At 47.7% G+C, this 18644-nt stretch overlaps 1 protein-coding gene across 6 annotated transcripts in view; it reads right to left on the bottom strand.

Annotated features, from left to right (window-relative positions):
• Positions 1-18644, bottom strand: part of LOC119028652 (ephrin type-B receptor 3-like) — a 60153-nt gene that overhangs the window by 16965 nt on the left and 24544 nt on the right. For all 6 annotated transcript variants that reach the window (XM_037114875.1, XM_037114879.1, XM_037114877.1 and 3 more), the window contains exons 2-5: positions 11496-11560; positions 6241-6913; positions 2363-2518; positions 1090-1425 (exon numbers count right to left, since the gene is read on the bottom strand). In XM_037114875.1, the coding sequence (XP_036970770.1) occupies positions 1090-1425; positions 2363-2518; positions 6241-6913; positions 11496-11560 (1230 nt within the window). The remainder of the gene's footprint in view (positions 1-1089; positions 1426-2362; positions 2519-6240; positions 6914-11495; positions 11561-18644) is intronic.

Here is an 18644-nt window from a genome sequence, read left to right as displayed (position 1 = left end):
GGGACTATACCAGGGGGATAATCTGATCACAGTTGATGCTCTGTTGCCCCCCTCCTGTCCATTCACCTCTCTTTATCTGCCCTACCGAGCTCAAGCACCCACGAATGGACAGTGGTCCCTGTCAGCCCAATGCTGGACCCCTCACAAAACAAAAAGGCCCTCACTCGGGGGACCTTTGGGTCCTCGTTCCACAAACAGAAGGCATTCCTTAAAACTTTTAGAAGCAGGAACACTAGGTTAGAGGTGAGGTGGACAAGGCCACAGAGAGACGAAAGAGATGATGGGGAAGCTAGGGATAATCCTCGGTGTTGTCACAGCCTGCAGAAGTTTAACATAGCGACTGAACACATCCAAGGCACAACTTATGAGCCCTGGGAGATCTTCAACAAAGAGACCAACTCAAGAACAGAAGCGTAGAGTAAGCTCAGTGGCACTGGAATGTACTGAGTTCATTTGAGGTAAACTGAACCAACTGAGCTAAACTAAAAAAGGTCTGCTGTATCCATCTACCCACTGACCAACTCGTGCACTCCTCCTATTCTTTTAATTCATAATCACAAACCCTTACATTTAATTTACACGCACGTCTTGTTATACGGACCACATGCAGCTTTTAATTACTACCATTAGTTATTCTTGATCAGCTGGGTTTGAGTCTTCTGAACCAATAAAATTTCATTTCAGCACTGATTGCTATATTGGCCTAGTTACTGTTGTTGCTGTGGGCTGGAGGAGCGGTGGGTTGGAAGCAGTGGGCAGCGAGAATACTGAGGGTTCAACACTTTGAATACGCACTGCCTCGCTATTGCTATTTGCAGCAGTGTTAGTACAGAGCAGGGTGTGGGCGTGTGAAAAAGGTCCCTTTCTAAGCTCATTCAGAAGAATGTCTTCCTTCTCAATCCCTTTTCAAAGGGAAAATATGTAACATACTCCTACATGCATACAAGGAATTGATCTCTACTTCTTATGCACCGAACATACTCGCTGACACTCTCTTTGTGTCTTTCCCCAAGTCGCTGAAAGTTGGCAGTGCCTACAAGTTCGGGACTGATCTCTGACAGGCTGCCACGAGGCTGCAGCTGAACTTACCGGCCTGATTGGTGGTGATGTTCACAGTCGAGAACTGAGGCGTGTAGGGGCTCTTGTTGGACACGCCGTTGACCGCCTGGATCTCAAAGCTGTACTGCGTGTGCGCTTGCAGGTTGCGGACGGTCACGCGGCGCTGGGTCAGGCCGAGGTGGCGCGGCGAGATGTCGACGTTGTCGTCACACCGCGAGCACATTCCCCGCTCGGGCAGGCACTTCTTACAGATGACGTTGTAGAAGATGTCGTCGCGGCTGCCCATCTCACGAGGCTCGCTCCATTCCAGCACGAGCGAGGTCTCGTTCACACTTGAGATGACATTGCGCGGCGCGGAGGGAACAGCTGCGGGAGGAAGGCAGAGTGTGGATGAGATGAGGAAAACAGGTTTGGATTGAGAAGGAATTTAATTTCCATGCACAATAGGTGTAAAGAAATTTGCCTCGGTGACAGCACAGAGACAGGCTGACAATAGACACAGACTTTTATTGCAAAACACAGTTTACATATCATTATACACACACGAACATTCATTATTCCATAGCTACTATCAGCGCAATTCATGACCCAAGATTTTCCCGTGTGCTGTTGTATTAGGACATTTGTCATGCATTAACAAGACCATTTTTTTCCCCCCTCACATAACTGATCCAGCAGTTCTTCAGAGAAAGAGAAAAAAAAAAAAAAAGACAGGAGTTCAAATTTGAATTGCATGCTCATTTCCACTGCGTGTCTGCTTGTGTGTGTGTGCGCAAAATGCTGGGGGGGACGAGCGAGACAAACTATTGGCAGAGCCTCGGCAATTCTTATCCAATTACCGGAGCCTTATCTCTCACTGCACTGTGGGAGAATCAGCCCCCCAACCCAGCAACAGAAAAAAAAGGAGCTTCTTCTCTCTTCAGTTGCGAATGAATTAGCTCCTGCGCCTGAGCTGTTTTTTCCTCTGCTGCCAGTCTGTAAAGGGGTGTCAGCACTGACAAACAGATAGACTTCATGGGGAGGCGGGGGAGGGGTGTGATGATAAAGTTGTGGATAACACTGGGAAAGCAAGCAGAATGTTTGCCAACCGTGTGGTGTGATGGGAACGCGCTTCCCGAGGGGGGGTTATCAGGACTTTTTTCAGTGCCTACCAATTCGTTTGATTACTGTTGGAGTAAGAGGTATTAACCTATTTCTGCATTTTAAAAAGGTTTTGTCAAAAGGATGGCAGCAATAGCATTTCTCATTATCACTTTCAAACGTGCTGATGTGATGGAGTCAGTTGAAAGCAGCCTTTACTTACTGGTGCAAGGGGAGTCTGGAGAGTCTGTGTCTGAGCGGTAGAAACCATTTCGACAGGAGCAAACGCTGGACGCCCCTGAGCTGGCACGGCTGTTGGCTGGGCAGGGCAGGCAGAGGCTGTCTCCCTGCTTGAACTTGAAGGTGCCCGGGCTGCAAGCTGATGGCAAAAGAGAGAGAGAGAGAGAGGAAAAAAAAAAAACGGTTTAGAAAGTGGCCACAGAGCGGTCGAAGGGATCGTATGTTACATTTTTAGTTTGAACTATTTCTTGCTTCATTTATATTAGATCTGTGTGAGTCACATTTTCCGAACGGGCAGTCGGCCACTCTCCCTCTTGGAATGAAAATACAAAATTCAACCCTAATCCCTAGCTTTAGCATGCGAGCGTTCACAACAGGATGTGATGTCTTAACTATGGCGGATAATTTTATGGTCACATACCCCGCTTTTGAAACACTGTTCCAGCTCACTGGTAAAAAAAAAAACAAAAAAAAAAGACTCAAACGTCTCATTTGATGTGTTAAGCATGTGTTTGTTTATGTACATGTGTGCATATGAATATGATTTGTTTTTGTCCCCCCCTCCCCAGTCCCACATGTTCCACTTTACCCTCAGTTATAGAGAGTTCATTTTCGGCGATGGAAAGGGAGAGGGGTATTTGAGCAGCATGTAGCTGTTTGCATAAACCCATGCTCACACAAGGAGACTTGTCAACCCAAATTACATACACGACCCTCAGAGTTGAGACGACGGCATGTTGCTTTCATCTCGAGTCAGTCTTTTTATGAAATGCATATAAACATACACACAGAGGATCAGACAGGAACACATAACACATACCGATGTATACACAAACATGGGTTTGTGCACCACTGTCCACACACACACAGACACACACACACACACACACCATCGTGGCCTCAAGTAACTTCAGTGTGCTCAAGAGTAAAGAGGCTTTTCTCAAAAAAAAAAAAAAAAAATGTCTGCATCACTCTCTTTAAGATCTCTCTTGGTGCAAAACTATGCACAACTAACTTCAGCGTAGTGTTAACTAGACCAGTTGTTCATTAGCAAAGCCCAGTCAATCAGATGAAAACACTGCTAGCCTTTGTCAATGCCCTGCCTCCATTTATAGCAGCCATTTGGACGTTTATAACTCAGGTGATAAGCTCCAGACGAATGGGGAAACACTGACAGCGGCACTGTGATCCAGAACCCTTTGGCAGGCTCCATATCTTTGATAAACTGTCTCGTTAAAAGATGAATGAGTTTGCCGCAGTGCTTAATAAAAAAAAAAAAAAAAAAAAAAGACGAAAGCAGGTAAGAAAGGCAAAGTTTACAGGGGCCAGTTGATTAGCTGACCCACTAGTGCGTTGGGCTCGTCAATGTCAAGGACACGCCGCTGCGTATGTCCCTCCGAATGACAATTATCACCACGGCTCCTGTGTTTGCTTTCTCGCTCCCGGGCCGAAAACAACCGAGGTTGGAGGTCGAACCCACAGCAGAGCACTTCCTGCTCCCTGCTGCTTTTCTCGTCTCGCAAAGTTCAATATTAGCACAAAGCCACCAGTTGACTGGGCCGTGTACATTAGCGCTGAGTGTATTTGTTCTTCCACCATTAATCAGAGTCATCCACACCACTGGCAAACAGGAAGTACTGCTTGATAAACAGATAAGAAACGACCTCGGGCTTTAGCAGGTGAGAGAGCGCCTCCTTCGACTCGCAGTCACGACCCGCGCAAGATCATCTGAGTTCATGTAAACTGCGAGCTGTTCCTCAACTCGCAAGGGATGACTATTGGTTTTTGAACATGTTCGCCTAACGAAAGATCTTGAGGGAGCATGCTCATTAAAAGCAGCTCTTTTTTTTTTGCGTGTAAGGGAAGGGCTGAAAATGCTGATCAATCACTTCCAGTGAGTAAAGGGGTCATCCGCTCACTTTTATCCATTTTCCCCTCAGAGGAAACAACTAAAGAAGGAGGAAGAAAGGGAGACAAGGGGCTAGAGAATAGGGGAGGGAGAGGTGGAAGAGGTGGAGGCATAGAAAATGCTAATCCTGCAGGCACTTTTTCCCCCCCCTTCTTCCCCACTCCCCTGTGTCTTATCCTCTCATGCAGAACATAGAGCTTAAGGAACTGATTAGAATGTATGCTGAAATTGGAAAGTGTGGAGCATGAAGAGAAAAAAAAAAAAGTAAAGAATATCGGGGGTGAAAAATGTGCAGCAAATGGGTGGAAAAGCAAAAAAGAAAAAAAAAATGAGGGGGGGGGCTTATTGGTTAATATTAATGCAGACACCTTTACTGTAACACTGGTGGGGTGTTAATGAGAGCAACGGCCTTCGGATTCGGGAGGGGAAGGAGCGGTAGGTGCAGAGGAGGGGAGCTGGAGGAGACGCTGTGTGTTGGAACGAGGACGGAAAAAGGGAAGAGTCATGGCAAATAGATGAGCACGGAGTGGACCTGAGGAGTGGTGATGTGGGGAGAGAAAAGGTAGAAGAAGAAGGAGAAGAGAAGAAGACGAAGAAGAAGAAGAAGAAACAGAGGGGGAGATTTATCCCTTGTGGTTCCCAGTGAAGCTTGATTAGAGAACATTTTATCAGGGCCTGGTCACCAGGGCTTTAACCTTGAGCTGCCAGGAACAAACAAATGAGTTTCTAACAACACACACACACACACACACACACACACACACACACACACACCATGCTTTAGATTTACAGTGGCCTCTCACACACACACTCCCCCTTCTAAAAATGAGCACACATTCAATATTTAGGGGCTACCAGAAGCCGCCAGTGTAAAGTATTCGCTCACTCTCCTGATCACCAGCACGGGGTGAACAAAAGGTACGAACGAGCCCAGCTGAGTGAGGACGCCTGGCGAACCATACATAAACTGTTCGCAGACACCTCAAGCTCAACCCCGCTGATCAATAACTCTGCTAGCCTCTCTCTCTCGCTCTTTCTCCTTCTCTCTCCGTGGTCTCCATTTGACCTGTGCATCCTAAGCCTAATTTTACGCCCCCGTACCCCCTCAACACGTAGGCGCATTTTTCCATTTATCCTCCCCTCTCCTCCCGCTGTCGCCTGCACTCCATTTTAGCCGAGACCTTGCTGGTTAAATTCACCTTGCTCTCAACCTCTGTGAACCCGTCATGTTTTCCATCAGACCTGAAACCATCACCGAGCCTCGCCCCAGCTCTCAGAGACGGACAGCCTCTCTCGCATTTCCATTTATTCGGCGACCAGCTGCCAGGCAAAAGTGAGGTCAGAGGAGTGAGCAGCCGCCTGCTGGCATTATCATTGAGTGTGTGTTATTCTACCTTGGATTAATGTGTCAAAGAATACAAGGCAAATAAATGGCTCATAATAACACGGCAGCTGGGCAATCTAGTGATAGAGGCAGTAACCTGTGGCCGACACAATACCCAGTCAATCTCGCCAACAATCAGTGCATGTCCACGTCCAGATGGATCGTCCTTCAGCAAGACTCTGACCCCTTCCTACTCGCTCATTGTAATTCACCCAGCATAGAACCGTCAGATACTCTGTGCCTAAAATGCAAATGCATCTTTTCGTAGCAGAAATAATGTGATACATTATTGATCGCCATTGGGAAATCCCCACCCCCACCTCCACCAACCCCACCATCATCTTCCAGGAAGGTAAGACTGTGGATTAAGCAACAAAATAACTTGCTGCTCTGTTTGTAAAAAAAAAAAATAAATAAATAAATCCCTGACTTGCTCAGGCCAACACAAGGCTTAAAGCTTGTGTACACTATTAAAGTCTGTCTCTCTGACCCGCCAGATTAAAGATCACAAACAACTGAGTGATAAAGTCCGGGACTGTCCCGAAACATCTGCTGTGGAAACACTCACCTTGACATTGGGTTTCTTTCATGGCTGGTTCAAAACCGGCCGAGCAGGTGCAGGCTCCTACGGGAACCATCCACTCGCCATCCCCGTTGCAATAAAGCTTAAGCGGCACGGACACCTCCACGGCGTTGGGGACACAAGTTCCCGGCGCGATGACCAAGGACGTTGCCTCAGCCCCAGTTGCCGTCTCTGGGAAGACGGCAAAGTTGGCAATGGTGGTGGAGCACTTTTTATAAAAGACCCTAACTGAGATGAGCGACATGCAAGCGCCAAGGTCCTGGAAGGCCAAGTAGAACCCGGCTTTGGACAACGGCCCGAAACTTCGGACTTTTGTGTTTACCCGTCCAGACTCGAGCATGGAAAAGCTCTCATCTGGGGCAATAGTGTCCACCTTCACGTACGGGTTCTCCATCCAGAAAGGGCTGGTGGCGGTGGCTGAGTCTGAGTCGGACTCGTAGTAGAAGAGGTTGAAGGTCTCTTTGCAGGATCCTGGGATGTTAGGGATGCTGTTGCAGTCGCGCACTGTGAATTTCATCTCCACATATACGCGCAGCACATCCTTTCGCGGGATGAAGTCACTGCGTAGCCAGTTGTTCTGGTTGAGCTCACGGACATTGCAGACTTGGTACGTCCTGATGGGGTTCATGGCGTCATCGTAGCCGCTCACCTCTTCCCACTGAAGGCAGAGCAGAAGAAAAACATAAACCGGTTAGAGGCTGTTAATGTTTGCTGATATCTTTGACAGACGACTGCATTGCGCCATAATACATTCAGTCGCTTTGCATGGCAAAGAAAGAACGAGACAAAAAAAGTAAAGGGCAGAGGTTAAGACCTCGAGAGAAAGAAGCATGGGTGTTTTTTCATCGCTCGCCGTGTGTTTTCAATTACATTCCCTTGCCTTTGCCACGCTACGCCTTTCATCACTGGTTAGTGTAGCGAAAAGCCAGGGACAAGGACTGCAGATTCATCACAATTACAGCAACCTGTCACCTCCTCGCCACCAGAGCCACCATGGAATGTTTACCTCATATCTGTTTGGAAGTAGCAGCCACATTGCTTCACAACCAATTACGCTTCAATTACAGAGCAATGATCGCAACGTCCTCTAATAAAGACGGGGGGAAAAGGCGCCGGTTAACCTTCATGCTTTTCTGTTTTTACACTCCTCAACATCTTTCAATGCTACTACATTACCCAGGGGGTGAATTACTCCGGATAAAATGGGATTAAATTTTCTAAACTTTGATTACCAGCTTCATTAAGTGAGCGCAAGCAAACTAGACTGCAAAAGCGTTGCTGCGAGACACTGTAATCTAATGCATTTTTCAATCTCGAATGAGGACACCGCGATTAAATCATTTGACTTCAAATAGCGATTCCTGTGTGTATAATATATCTTTGTGCGTGCGAGTGTGTGCTGAGGGATCTGCTCCCCTTTTCCCTATCAGACGAGTGCATTTATTTTGTAGCTAATCCAAGGCCCGGCAAGTTTATTTTGCATAGCACCCTTCAGATTCGAAGGCAATTCAAAGTGTTTTGCATAAGGCATGGCAATGCATTAAAGCATTTAAAAGACAATGAGGAGGGAAATTAAATAGAAAGTAGACAAAGGAGTAAGAGTACGTCTTTGAATGACTGTTTTCGGACTTTCTACCTAAATCCGTGAGATTGAACCTGTGACCTCCTGATTACAGGATGGTCTTCCACATCACTCACACCCCTCCTGCCAATTTAAATGCCAAGACACATCCACAGTAAAATTAAATGTCTATGGTTGCACTCCCGGGACCGAAGTTTGCGGCCGAACATTTGGCTGTCTCGAAACCCTGGCATAAAGGCACCAATTTGTTCCCCGGGAGCCAGTTGTTTCCATTTGAGCTGTGAGCATCTTAATTAAGGCTGTGATATGGATGTGGTGGAGACAAGGCAATTCATCCAAGACCCCGGAGGCCATGAGGCAGAGAGGGAGAATGGGCGTAGCTCGGCCGTGGCATTAAAACGATGGCCCGACCAGAGCGGGAGAGAAGGAAGCGACCGGAGGGAAATCGATAATCGCCAGCCAGGTCAATGAGACGGCTAAAAGCATGAAGTGTCAATGGGTATTTAGTTTAGTGTAATAAATCACCCACTGCAAAAGAGCGACGCAGCCAAGTGTTTGTGGGTGTGTGTGTGTGTGTGTGTTTGCTTAAATGCGCGAGCCTGTCTGCCTGGGTGTGTACTCACTTTGTTTTGGTATATGTGTGTTGGTGTGTGTCTCTGTTTTGGTATGCGTGTGTTTAGAGAGAGGTCGTCCCCCCTGAGACGCACACCAGCGGCCAAACACTCGGAGCACCCGCTTACCAAGCCTGAATGAATTAAGTAGGTCATGTGAAAAAGGGTCAAGTTTCTCGGCATCGATTTCCAACATGATGGATTGTTATGCAAGATTTGCGATCCACTCCCTTTTTCTCTCCCGTCCTCCCCAATCAAAGCTTTGCATTTTACATTCAGATGACAGTGAACAATGGCCTCCGCCACGCACCGTCGCCCACCTTGAAGGTCCAAAGCACTGCTGGAAAAATACGTTTTCGCAACATTTTGGCAAAAGGTGAGTATAGAGTGAGAAAGCAGGTTATACTGAAGAAACTCCTGAAGACTGTAATACTTCTTTTTCATTCTTCAGCCTTGAATTTATGGTGAACAATAGCAATCCCGATGCCAGCTTTAATTAACCTCTTAACATCTGGATTATGTCCTCAGCAGGAACAGGTGCAACCTGCAGTCATTCCTGGGTAAAACGACTCTGCAATATTTGTCGCTTTCAGCTCTGATTGGCAGCGATGGGAACATGACACCCGGACGGACACGGTAACGTGCGCCCCTTTTTGGCACGATGATCTGATGTGTTGTCATCTAGGCCACAAATCAGTCAGTGATTGGTTTGAAAGTGAGGCTGAAGTAAAGCACATAAACAACATGGTGACTGGTCTCCATATTGCTTTCTACTGGATGGTTTTCCATGTGCCTGTGATCAATCAGTTGACTCCTACACGCTAACTTTGGTATAAAAGAGGTATTTGATAGACTACTATTACTACTTTAACTGAAATGTGCTCTTCGAGGCTTACTTTAAGGACATTTCAGCTTGTTCATAACATGTTTTGGCATGCTGGGGGTCTGTGAAGCAGGCAGAGAGATGATAACAATGGTTATTATCTCCACAAGCAGACTAACTTTGTATATTGTTACCAGTGTATAAGGTTATGGAAAACCCTGTGGGTGTCATTCCATGTCTGAGAGGAGCCCTGCTATAAAGTGGAATTCCCCCTGCATCACCCATCTGGTTTGGAAGATAAATGATATGGTATATGGGCAAAAAAAATGTAGATGTAGAGAAAATTGGAAATCTAAGCAAGAAGACAAGTGCAGCTTGTGATGGGCGTTGACATGCACACAGACACACAGACACACACACACACACACACACACTTGAATACAGACACGCTACAGGCCATACAGACAGATGCAGACAGTGTGACTGAGAAATACACAAACACACACAACATGGGGCTTGAATGCCTATATCAATAATTGAACGTGCTCCTACAGGCTGAAATTCGCAAATGGCTCTCACACCTACCTTTCACACCGAGAGTGGTGTCATTAGTAGTGGCACCTATACGCCGATTGCCTCCGAATCCACTGTCACAAATAGACACAGCCTACGTTCCCTGTTTGTCGCTGTATGTCTGCTGCTTTATCTGTTTATGTGTTGTGCAAGACGGAGATGCTGTGACTCAGACTTGGCTGGACAGCATCCCTGGGAGAGAGTGTGGAGACTGTTTTTGGAGTGGGTTTATTTCAAAGATTTTTTTTTCTTAGAAATCGATTTCTTTCTCCCTCTCTCTCTCTATTTTTCTCTCATATGCAGTCTGCCTCTGTCTGTATGGACTGGATTTTTTTACTTAATCTCTCGTCGCTCCCCCCTTTACCTCCTACCCTGTTTCATCATTTTCTTCTTTGTTTGTCCTCCCAGCCGCCGTATCGGTTCCTCTTTAACGCTCATTACCCCGTAACCAAAACACGAGCTGCGGAGGACCCCGCAGCACACGTAGGACACATTGTGCATAAAGACAAAAAGGAGCCAACAGAGAGGATTGACTTTTTTTGTGGGAGGGAAAAATAAAAGGAGGAGAAACATAAAGGGTGAAGAGATAACTCTGGGACAACCGCCGTCTGTGGCACATTCTGCTGCAAAGCACAAACCAAAAAAAGGGAGTGGAGAATCTCATTTCCAGGCTTTGGGGTGGTAATGGGGAGTGCAAATGGCTCTCCACTGTATGTATACATCTTGAAAAGGAGCATCTGTTGAGGGGTTTGCACGGAAAAGAAACAGGGAGGCGTTTTTTATTTATTTATTTTTTTTTTGGGGTGCCTGTGCCATTCTGCACGGGGCCGGTGGGAGCGTCGCTGCTGTATTGTCGCCTAATGAGGAGGAGGGGGGGAGAGGGAGGCGGAGGAAGATGGACGGACAGGAGGAGTGCATGAAAGGCTGAGGTGGCTACTGTGTCTGGCTTCATTAGTGCTTAGTTACTTGGAAGTAAAAGGAAGGTGGCGAATACCGAGGGGTGGGCGACTTCCAACAGCTGGGGCGGAATCTCCCTGCAGAAAACAAAATATAAAAAAAAAAAAAAAAAAAAAAAGGGCCCCAACTTGCAAAACACAAGGGCCAAGTCAGAGAGGCCACACAAAGGCGATGGGGGGGGGAGTGCCGGGGGTCTTTGAAGTATCGCCGAGGAGGGGTCAAGACTCTTTCTGCTCCTCTTTGGGCCATTGTGGAGACCACATGGGAAAGCAAGACGAGGCTGTCACTTGCACTTTGTGTGCGGGAGATTTGGATGCCTGGGCGTGCAACGGGTCACCGCCACGAAATATTTCAACGTTTTAAGGGGTTAGCTCACGAGGAAGCTACCGTTTTTTTCACATGTTCTAAGGGCGGCGATGCAAAAGAACTGGGGGAACATCTGTGACTGGGCGGGTCGGTGAAATTGGATTGCAGTGTATCTTTTTCTGCTCACTAAGAGGCGCATCCTGTCCAACCCTTAAAACACATCCCGCCGTGTGACTTGATGATGAAAGGGTCGAGGAATCTCCAGCTTCCGAGAGCCGTGCCGTTTACTCCGGGGGCACAATCATCTGTGTTAATAAATCAGTCGCGTTCCACCAAAAACACACACACACACACACACACACACACACACGCTGCTCAGTAAACTCACCCCGGTCTCAGGGTGGGCAGTCCAGGCTAATTCTGTCGTGGCCCACTTCGTGTCCATCAGCGTCTCTGTAAACACAAGCAGAAAGAAAACAACCAGGTCAGACACAAAGAGGGACGGGGGGTGCGGAGGACATCAATAGAAACTTTCAATAGTTTTACAACAGTGTCATAAAGCGCGTTCTGCGGGCGAGATAAGGCGCTTTGACCACATTTGTTCCCAGATAACAGGGTTGAATTACTCAGTGACAGAAAAGCGCGGGCTCCGAGCGATATTAGATTCAATTAGACAGAGGCGTGCTGTACGCCCGCATGTGACAGGAAGACCGGGAGACGGCGGGAGAGCACGGCGGAGATCTATGTGGGTGATCCGCGAGGTATTGTGTGACATTTTATTGCAGCCTCCTTGTCTGGCTAATTAGTCTCAATTAGACGTTTGCTTTTATACGGAGGGTGGGGAGGAAACAACGGCGGGTCTCGCTGAGAAAACGGTTCCGCTTCCCACAGGGCGCTGCGAGACACTCACACACACACGCACACACATGATAAGTAACAGGTTGTAAAACTCCAGAAGATATATAACCCAACAGAAGGCTTGAATGGAGAGCGGGTTATAAAGTGAGGGGGGTCACAAAAGAGAAGCTCTTGAGCAGAGCGGAGGTCAACACACTTCAATTGGATTCACTTTCTGTCAATACTTGAAGTTTGCCTTTCCCTCTAACGCTTGTCTCCTGGCGCACGCATGCACACAAAACGCCCCAGAATGGGTTCTCCTGCAAAACCCTTTTCCTCCCCGCCACTTTTCCGCTCTCTTGTTTCCACTGCGAGATGCCAGCTTCGTGAGAGCTGGGGGGGGGAAGAGGACTATAAATGTCGAATCTTTTACTACCTGGCGCTCAGGGCGCAGTATGCAGCCACCGTTATTATCTCAACCGCTGTGCTGTTCTACAAGATAGTAAAAGATGATGAAACGGCAGTGTGAGAAAGAGGGAGCCTGCACTGTCCCTGGTCATGGAAGGAAGTGTGAGACGTTCAGGTGCAGGGGAGGAACCCGGAGATGCCTGACTTTGCGACTCTGCCACCGTCTCTGAGCTTCTCCCTCTTTCATCCTCCGAAACAAAAATTTGCACGGCAAGCCGGGACCTGGGAGCAAGATGACAGAGTGAGCTCTAGGATTTCACCATCCTTTCTCCAGATACCTGCTGCCGTCACTGCTGCATGACAGGAGCACCAGCTGTGACGAATGCAAACACCCTCGAACTCGGGGACCTCTTGTGAGTTATGCCTGGCTCTGTAGAGAGGACGTGCTCCTGCAGTAGGGAATTCCCACTGAATTCCACCCCCTCATGCTTTGAGTGACACTGTCTCTGACATGTGTACGTGCCTTCACGACTTCCAAGAAGGTTCCTTGCTTCCCCGCGCAAAAAAAACAAAAAAACAATCAGATTTCAAATGTAGCTTTGGCTTGTTGGCCTCGGGCAAAATGGTCTGGAGGCGTCACCTTTCACAGAACTGTCTCTCAGCTCGCAAACACTCCTTTCCTTTTTCTCACCTGTCAGCCGACAGCATTTTCCGTGTTCCGATGGCGGAAATGCTCTAAAACGGATCATGAACGCAGTCTGCTTTTGCAAAGAGCTCCTTTTTTTTTTTTTTTTTCTTAATGTAACCAGATGCAACAAGCCACATTTGTCACTTGCGCAAACAAGGTGCCTACCAGTGTTTTCATCACCGAAAACTGTGTCAGTGCACATTAGCTGCGGGACTTCCCCTGACTCACACCGTGACAGTTTATGATTAGGGAAATGTTACCTACAGCTACGCAGCGAGGTAAAGCCGGTGCGGTGGCAATGATACACCCCTGCTGCCCGGTGTTTATTGTTATGACTGGGCCCGTGTGTATGGTACACTGACTTGTCATTAGAGCTGACCTTGCTGAAAATGACAACACGTTGAAACACAATGAGAGACCGGGAGAGTCAAAGAGGGAAGAGGAGATGAGAGAGAAAGAACCAGAGCAGAAAGAGCGATATGCAAAACACACACACACACACACACACAGCTGTGCAGCCTGACTCAGTGGTTTAGGCGGTTGGTCATTCGGTAGTGCATGAGCAGCAGTAACCCTTCCCTTTCTCGATGCATCTGCATTGTTTAACCGCAGCGCTTGTGTGCGTGCGTGTGTGTGGATGTGTTTATGTACATGTGTGGAAAGGTAATTGTGTGTGTGTGTGTGTGTGTGTGTGTGTGTGTGTGTGTTTGGTGCAAAGCTCTGCATTGTGCCCAAAGTGGAGCGCCAATCCTGAGTCAATGGGCCAGAGCAAAAGCTCTGAATGACCTCGACCTAACCCGGCCGCTCCCTCTCCCTCAGTGTGTGTGTGTGTGTGTGTGTGTGTGTGTGTGCCTGCATGTGCATGTGGTTGGCTATAATACGCTCATTTGTCTCTGCACACCATGTTTGTGTGTGTGTGTTTGTATAACACACCCGGCAATGGAAGCACACCGCAATATTCATGACCGTACAGCGAATTCAGACACCTGCACAGACCCGGAAAAGAAACACACAGAACAAAGCAAACTGTAAAACACACACGATGCGATCGTTTTAACGCGCCAAACCAACAAACTTGTGCTTTGCGGATGATACACGATGACAGAGGGGCACGCCGCGACAACATAAATAAAGAGAGAGTTGTTTTTTTTTTAAGCCTTTAAGACCACGCTGGCAGCTCGCCTAATGGGCCCAGTCGAGAGAGAGACACAGAGAGAGAGAGAAAAGAAGAACAGGCGGAAGAGAAAACCAGAAGGACGAGTTGAGGGACGAGCAACCAACTTGTGAGCACAAGACCCTCGTCTGTACACACAAAGTTTGTTTGCCTTTTAGCTCCGTACGTTTCACTTCACGCTTCGGCGTCAAAAATGAGAGGAGGGACGGGTCGCAGGTCGGAGCGGAGAAGAGAAAGAGAGCAAACAGAGGAAATCAGGCAAATGAAGATGCAAATTTACTGCAATAAGGCGCGGAGAGCGTGAGGGAAGCGTGGAGATGTGGGAGGCAGCGGCGGATCAGGAGACACAGATGCACGAGGCTGTTTAATCCATCTTCCTCGCATGCACGCTCACTTCTCTTTCCTCATTCATTTTCAATCTCTTTCTCATCATCCCTGCGAAACGATGGATCTAATTCCCCACTGTTTCCCCCGTCTCCATCTCTTTCTCATCCTCTACCCCATTTTTTTTTTTATTATCACACACTTCCTCTAACTACTTGCTCCCTCCGCTGGGAAGCTATACGTTTGACCTCTTTTTCTCTCGCCATTTTGCTCTTTTCTCCCCCCCGACTTCGTTTTTTTTTTCTCTTGCTGATTTCTATATCTGTACTTGTGTCTTCACGCTGCGCCGTGATGGATGTGACGTGCGGTGTACGGGGAGAGGGGGGAATGTTTTTCAACCTCCCACCGCTTCCCAAGACTATTCAATTAGCGAGTCACTGTTTGAATAACTCGAGGATCGCTTTAGTGAAAGTGTTATTTATGATAGAGGTCAAATGCACCTGGGATTAGCATAACAAACGCGGGGGGAATAAATGGCGGTGACATTTGTTTTCTCTGCGAACTGATTGTGTGAGAACATTTGCAGGAATACCAAACAGGCTTGGAGAGATCTCAGGCAAAGACACGCACATACACACACACACACACGCAAAACCAACCCCTTCACTCTAATCCTGTAATGACAGGGCAGGCCTAATAACAGGGGAGGGCACTGGAGCATTCGTCCCTATGGCCGCATCCAACACACACTCACGCTTTGCACACACACACACACACCCAGAGTCGCAAGCCTCTTAAAATATTTCTTTGTTCAAACAAGACTTCTTAAAAGAGAGAAAAAAAATAGAGGGACAGAAAGAGGAAAAGGGGAAGAAAGGCTATTATTGAGAGGGAGGAATGCGTAGTCGTTTCACAGGGGCTAAAGTCTCCGGGACGCGGGGAGCAGACAGGTGAGGGGATTTAGCTTGGATCTCGCCGCGACTACTTTGAGCTTTTCTAGCATGCTCGTCTTTGTTAGCGTGACCCCCGTCATTTGACAACTGAAAGATAGCTGAGGCAAACCCCGCCGGTGGGGAGGTGGTTTAAAAGATATGCCTCGACACCCGTGGATGTATGGGCATTACAGAAAATGTTTGAAAGGTTAACCAAAAGCCTTTTTTTTTTATTTTATTTTTTTTATTTGTCCGCGCAATAGCCTCCTGGTAGCTGGAGCTCCTGCTACCAGCTTCTCCTCGTGCTAGCGCTAACTGCCGCCTTATTGAAACATGATGACAGCAGGATTTTGTTTTGAGCTAGAGAAAGTTTATGGCAAAAAAAAAAAAAAAAAAAGAAAAGAAAGAACTTCAAACCCCTTAATGACTCCTTCCCCTAAATCCTTCCCTTCAGGCTTCTCCACTAGTTAATTATCTTCTCCCCACCTCCTCTCCGAGGCCGCTTTTTGTTGTGCTCCTCTACAGTCAAACAGACCAAGCACATGGCAACCTGGCATGGGGTAGCCACTCCATTAAAATACTATGCCGCCCGGTTGCCAAACACTTGAGCCTCTGTTTAGCCACAGAAACACTGAAATGTGTCAACACTGAGAGCGAGGACCCCGCGCTCAACTTATTAGCGCTATTAGCCTGATTGCTTTGTCCGCTATCTTTGTTTGGCCCGGCTTTTGTCACGAGGCGGAGAAAGAGGAAGAGAGATGCGGAAAAAGAGAGCAGGAGGAGAGATGCTATTCAAATTCAAATGGTCCGGGGCAGCCTTTTTGCCTTTGTGCGGGGCCAGAGTGCGATGATTAGGAGAAGTCCCCTCCATTTTATGGCGAGACCTCCCCTTCAGCACCCACGCACACACACACACACTCACAGTCACGGTAATTAGTTGCTGCAACATGGACAGGCCAAGGAGATGATTCCTCTGTGGAATTCCTGAACGGACTGGCCTCCCGGGACAAACCCAACCTCCCCCCAAGAGCGCACACACACACACACACACACACACACACACACACACACACACACTTCGCCTTGCAACCACTCACTGTCAGTCATCCCACAATGGCTGTCACACAAGAGGTTTGTCCTGTGTGTGTGCCTACACGGTTACGCCGTTGATGCCTAGGAAATAAGCTCCCTTTCTACCTCTCTCTCCTCGCCTGTGATATATTTTTTTTCTCCCTCTCCCACAAACTTTTTGTATCGTTTCTCTCATGGGGGAGTCTAATGAACGCAGGTCTTAACCCTCTGCGTTTGCCACCGGGCCCCTGCCCTCAATTATTTCCCCCCTCATCAAAAGGTACCTGGAGGCTGAATAATCTTTGGGTTACAACAGTGTGCCTTTTTCTCTTTTTTTTTTTTTTTTGGTCTGTCCGTCTGCCTGCCTGCTTGCTTGGCCCATCTCGTCTGAGGGGGCAATTTCTTGTGAGCAGCGCCTACCCGATGACACTGGGACTTGTGATAAATAAACAAAAAACAAATGCAACCATGTTCCTCTCTGTCAGAGGGTTTGAGGGCATGGAGCGGAGGAGCCGAAATGGAAAAATAAAGGGCTTTGATCACAGAAACAAGGACATAGTGAGCGTGCGCAGCTGCTTTTTGAAATTACGTGTGTGTGTGTGTGTGTGTGTGTGTGTGTGTGTGTGCGCTGCAAGCAAGTGGTGTACTGCCTTTTTCAAGGGCTCATGAAGTCTAGTTCAGTTCCTGTACTGCTGATGGAATGGGCCTCTTTGTCTTAACCCCCTCCCTCCTTTCTCTCCTTCTCTCACTAACTCTCCTAATTACAAAGCACAGAGGATCTGACGAACAGGTAGCCCTCAGGGCAGCTGTCTACAAAACCAGGTGTGCCTCTGTGTGTGTGTGTGTGTGTGTGTGTGTGTGTGTGTGTGTGTGTGTGTGTGTGTGTTTGTGTATGTGAATACATGCGCGTCAGCATGTGTGTGTTTGACCAAGCATGTGTATTTTGTCTGCACATTCATGCTCTGTAGGTATGACTGATCGTACGTGTGACTGAGAGACTGGAGCGTCGGCTCTCTCGACTGTATTGTCATCGTGGCTTTTCCCCCCATGTACGTCTCTGGATTAGTCACTCTAATGATAGCCACTTACCAATCGAAGCTTATCTAATTGTTTCACTCTAAATTAGTCACCACTAAGTATATTTTCTTAATGAATTCTAATGGAAATGCTGAAAACCGAGCAGCCAGGAACAACAGCCCCCCCAGAACTCCTTTTTCTGTGTTGGTAAATGTGCACATTCTCTTCCTCCACTTCCTAGTTAACCACCCAAACCCCTCACCCGGCCCGAGACCCAGGCCCTTCACAGCTGTCCGCATTGTCCTGTGGGTTCATTGAATGGCTCTGTGTTCGGTTGCTATTGAACAAGTCACAGGCCCCTTCATCAACAGCACTGACAACACAGCACATACGCGCACAAACGCACACATTCGCAGCTGGGGGTTGAGCCATTAGCGGCCGTTTTATCGGCCACTTGGCTCTCCGACGGGGGCACCTCAGATTACCTGCAAAATCAAATTCTGGAAAAGTTGGACAGGAATCCTGATGCAATTAAAGCGCGAGCAGACGCGGCTTCGCTTACAGCCGGCTCACGTGTTTTCAGCCGAAACACTTAGGCCAGCTTTGAACCCGCAACCTTTCAGTTGCCGCTTCAATTCCCCGGCTGTGAGAGCTGCACTTAACATTTTGATCTTCGGAAAGGGAATGTGAAAAGCTTTTGTTACACCGTCCGTAACATTCCACATTTATCTTCACGTCCCTCCCTGCCTCGTTTTACACAGCTATCTTCACGTGCGTGTGCTGTTTCCACAGAGCTGCTGATGTTGACTGTGCTGACTTAATAACAGAGCTCTGGTACTTTTGTCTGAGAAGACCTAACCACCTTTGATTTTTTTTTTTTTTTTTTTTTAACGATGCCTCCCTGCTTGACGTGAGGTTTACAGGTTTCATTCCCCGCAGAAATACTCCTCTGTAGGAGTCATTCCAGACCCCGCTGATTTACGACGCTGAGATGTTTGGCCTTGTCATACAAGATCTAATTAAGGCTGCCGGTGCTTTAACTCAGCTATAACTGGAAGCCAAGCGTGGAGCCACAATATTTGATCC

This window comes from Acanthopagrus latus, chromosome 11 (assembly GCF_904848185.1).
Source record: "Acanthopagrus latus isolate v.2019 chromosome 11, fAcaLat1.1, whole genome shotgun sequence".
NCBI classification, from domain to species: domain Eukaryota; kingdom Metazoa; phylum Chordata; class Actinopteri; order Spariformes; family Sparidae; genus Acanthopagrus; species Acanthopagrus latus.
Note: the sequence above shows the minus strand (reverse complement) of the source record. Positions and strands in the feature narration are given on the sequence as shown.